The 4201-nt window shown below is 55.5% G+C and overlaps 1 protein-coding gene across 2 annotated transcripts in view; it reads right to left on the bottom strand.

The window, feature by feature from the left end:
• Nucleotides 1-893: 893 nt before the first annotated feature.
• PRELP (proline and arginine rich end leucine rich repeat protein) overlaps nt 894-4201 on the bottom strand; it is a 10931-nt gene continuing 7623 nt past the window's right edge. For both annotated transcript variants that reach the window (XM_026864171.1, XM_026864170.1), the window contains exon 3: nt 894-2371. In XM_026864171.1, coding sequence (XP_026719972.1) covers nt 2193-2371 — 179 coding nt within the window. In that variant the 3' untranslated portion in view covers nt 894-2192. The remainder of the gene's footprint in view (nt 2372-4201) is intronic.

The following is a 4201-nucleotide window of genomic DNA, read 5'->3' as shown; positions in this document are numbered from 1 at the left end:
AGAGACAGTCCCACCACAGGGACCCCCTGGGCTCTCCCAAGCTCCGACTGTTGGGAAAGTTGTCCCCAACAGAGCAAATCTGGTCCTGAATGAGGCGTCAGGTCCCGCGCAGCGAGGAAGATGAGGGTGGATCAGAGAGAGGCAAGTCCAACTGCGGTGCTGTGTCCCTTGTGAATCACTTTATTTTCACTGCTGCAGAGAGTAGGAGTGAAAATACCATTAAATTGAAATCAGTCGAGAACTACATATGTCTCTAGATATATCTGTACAGTCTACCAGTATATATACACATTATATATAAATATATACATAGGGTCTCCGGGTTTAAGGTTGAAACCTGTCAAACCCAATAAAGCCCACTGGAGGAAGATTTGGAGAAAAGACTTTTATCATGAGAAAACAAGCCTGAATTAGCACAGGGGTTTCATGAACCTTCCCGCGCTGGGAAGGGGGGAGCACTCAGCTCACAGGGTCGCTGGGGTGTCCCCAGGCTGCGGGGAGCATCCCTGTCCCTTTCCCAGGGAGCGGGACACGGTGCCCGTCCATGCCCGGCTCAGAGAAGGGTCGGTTTTTGGTGGGTGAACTCAAAGGAGGTAACGGCTGGTTTCTTTGGTTTCTTGATTTAATGCTTATTTCCGTTGTTTGTTTGTTTGTTTTTTCCTTTAACGCTCAGCCTTAAATCTAAATCCTGAGAATCAGGAAGAAAAAAAAAAAGAGTATAACCCCCGCTAAACCCGGACACCCTATATATGCAGGTACAGCTATCAAAGAGGGAAGCGATACATGTGAAAACAGGGAGAAGGGGGAATAAAAAAAAAAAAAAAAGCTTTTCCAAAAGAGTAATTCTTCCTTTTTCTTTTTTCTTTTTCTTTCCTTTTTTTTTTTTCTTTTCCAAAACAAACAACAACAACAACAAAGGCAAAACCAGTCACGTGTGTTTGGTTCAAGAAAGCAACAGAGAGTAAAACAGGAGATGGGAGTAGAGGTGTGAGAGCAGAGCGGAGATCTCACGGGTCAACTTGGGGTCTTACACCCACGTCAGCATCTGGCCCCAGGCACCTCAATATGAGAGTTAAGTGTCCCACTGGCACTGCTGCAAAGCCCCTGGCTCTGCTCTGCCCCCAGGGGGGCCCCGTGTCCGGGGCAGGTCACCAGCACTGGGGTCCCCAGGCGTGGGGAGGGCAGGGGGTAGCTGGCAGGAGCAGAGTGCGGCCGCGGCGCTGAGCCCGGCATCTCCACAGCACGGGGCGGCCGGAGGGTGCTGGGTGCTGGGAGGGGGCTGCGACACCATGGATTGATGCTGCTGGGGGGAGCCTGGGAGGGATGAAAGCTGGGGAGGGGGCTGGTCTTGCAAAGGAGGGTGCGGGACACCCTCCGCACTCTGTCCTGGCGAGTTCACACCACCACGAGGGAATAAGCCCGGAGCAATGCGGAGCCAAGGCCAAGGGCCCCCAGGAGGGCCCAGGCGGGAGGAGCGTGTCCCTCGCCCGGGGCCCCGGGACGTGGCTGTGGCCACGAGGTGTCGTTGCCGGTCCTGCCGGTCGGTGCCAGCCCCAGCCACCCTCCGCCGCACGGATCCTGCTCCCTCAGCCGCCCGGTACGCCCGGCTGGCATCGCCCGACGCCCCAGGGCTGCAGGGTGGCCACCTGCACCCTCGGCACACCAGCTCCGCCTCCGTCACTGGGGATTTTTCCCCAGGGACACGGCAGGCTCTCAGGGGGCAGCCACCCCGAGTGATGCTGTGACCCGAGTCCCGCAGCAAGGTGACCCCTGGGCTCCCTCGTCAGCTCCATCCGGTGATGCTCTTGGCTTGGACCTAATCCAACCTCCTGAAACTCTGCCTGGTGGAAGGGGAGAAAACAGAGCCAGCTCCAGGGCAGGGTGAGGGCAGAGAAGGCAGGGCCCGCAGGCAGGGAACTGGGGTGAGCGTGGCAGCCACCCCGGGCTGATGCCGTGACCTGGGATGGCTGCTGCGACGCGGGGCTGTCCTGCAGACAGCGGTCCCCAAGGATGCCCATACCACGCGTGTCCACGGCCATCGCCGGGGAGGAAAGGGGGAGAGGGAAGAGGGATGGAGACGGGGTGTGAGCAGGGGAAGAGGGAGACAAAGAGGGTCCCACGTGTCAAACATAGACAGGGTTCGAGTCTCTGTGCAAAGCCAAGTCCTGGGAGAGGTGCGCTGCTGGGCAGGGCTAGAAAACCACGGACTGCAGGAGACGGAAACACATCATCAGGTCCAAGGGGATGGGAGGTTTCAGGAGGTTCCCATCCAGCCGCAGGTAGCGGAGCCGGGGCACGCTATCCAGGTCGGAGGGGGAGAAGTCGTGGATGGACACCAGCGAGGTGGGGCAGATCTGCGTCCCGTTGATTTCTGCAGAGAGGAGAGGAAAAGCAGGATGCGGGTTAGAAGAAAGGGAAGACAGAGAGGGATGCTAGAGATCCCCTGCCTGTCTGCTGAACCCCAAAACGCGGTTGCTTTTCTATCAAGGGGGAGAATCCTCAGCCTCTCCCAGAAGACGGTGCAGCCCCAGCGAGAGGAAAATCTTCCTTTTGTTCAGAAATGAAGTAGGTCACGTTCAGCCAAAGCACGGTGAGGGATGCAGTGTCATCTGAGGGAGAAAAGGGATTATTTCAAACACGAAACCTGCCGAGCCAGCCCTAAGCCTTCAAAAAAACATCAAGGAAACATGCTCCAGTGCCGTTATGCTGAAGATAACGTCAATACCCAGCTCGTTGCTCGCTTCTGGATTTCCACGTGTTTCTCCCTACTCCAAGGTCTGCATTACGAAAATAAACCTGGAAATTCTTCTGTCGTTACCCAACTCCAGGGACTGAAACCTTCTAAAAGCTGGGTAAAATAAGCAAAAATAAAAGAGCTGGGACATGATGTGCATGGCCACGCAGGCATCTTTCCATGGAAAGCCCTTGCAGGACCTGGGTACCGGTGGGTGTGAAGCCAGCAGCAGTCACCCCCCACCCACCCCCCACCCAGGTTCCCCTCGGCTCCAGTTTGGTGTTGTTTAAATAAACCACAGATTAACTGGTATTTGAACCAGCTGTTCATCACTGCATCGTTATTCCCTGGGAACCGACTCCGGTGACTCCCTGAGAGAAGAGACGTGGCTTTGTGAGGGTTTTGTCCCTCTCCCTGGCATCCCATCCCACACCATGATGAGTGCTTGCCTACAAAGAGAAGCTTTCTTGCTTGTCCCTTCCCGACTCATGTTCAGTGCCCTGTTTGGGCAGGAGCTGGCCCCGGAGTTAAAGCTACTCTGTGATTTTAAAACCCCTCTTTGGCAGTGGCCCACTCTTAAATATAAAGCCACGCACCATCACCGCGCAATAAACAGCACAGCGTGGAAGTGCTTGTGTCACACCACGTGTGGGGACCAGCGTCCTGCCTGGCAGCTGTTTCACAGGCAAGTAATGCCCTTGGGGGGGTCCTGCAGCCCCCATACACCCCACCGCAGCCAGAAATACAAGAGCCCGGCACGCTTTTCCCAGTGCACATGGAGGGTTCCTGGCAGAGGCGCCGCATTCCTGCTCCCCCATGGCTTACAAGGACAGCAGGCTGCTGGACCTCTAATAGCAGAAACATCTGGGGTGACCAGGAAGGGGTGTCTGGCATCTTCTCGAACGCGCTAACTGTGTTTACACGTTTCACAGGCCAGCACCTCTCCCGTGAAACTGCAGTGCTTTGCCTGGAATGGTGAGAAACTGCCCCGGTTGGTTTGCCAAGGCAACCTCCATCACAGCCTTGTTCTCCCTGTTCCTTCCTCGGTAAGGCTCAGCTCGAGAGCTAAGCTGGGTTATTTCTAACCATCTTGTCTGCGTATTTGGCATCTGTTCTTAAAATATGTGCACAGACTCTCCTTTTTAAATATCCCTATTTCTGAGCTCTGCTGGAGAAATAACTGTTTAGATGGCAGGTGGCCCCAAAGAAGAGCTGCCCATGATAACGAACATGAAAAGCCCTGTGGCACTAGGGGGAACTCAGCTCTGCCCCTCAGCTTCCACCCTCATCCTCAGGCCACCCTTCCCCACATGCAACTCCATCCCCCTTAGGGCCTTGTTCACCTACAAAGAGCCCCCGGCTCTTCTCACCACTGCATCCCCCTTGGAAGGGCTCACATCACACTGGGTGAAAAATGAGGTTTTTCAGTGAAACACTTGCCATCCTCAAGCCCATCTGCTCCCCCCC

This window comes from Athene cunicularia, assembly GCF_003259725.1.
Source record: "Athene cunicularia isolate RWA chromosome 26 unlocalized genomic scaffold, athCun1 chr26_part1, whole genome shotgun sequence".
NCBI classification, from domain to species: Eukaryota; Metazoa; Chordata; class Aves; order Strigiformes; family Strigidae; genus Athene; species Athene cunicularia.
The sequence above is the reverse complement of the archived record's forward strand: the minus strand, read 5'-3'. Positions and strand labels throughout refer to the sequence as shown.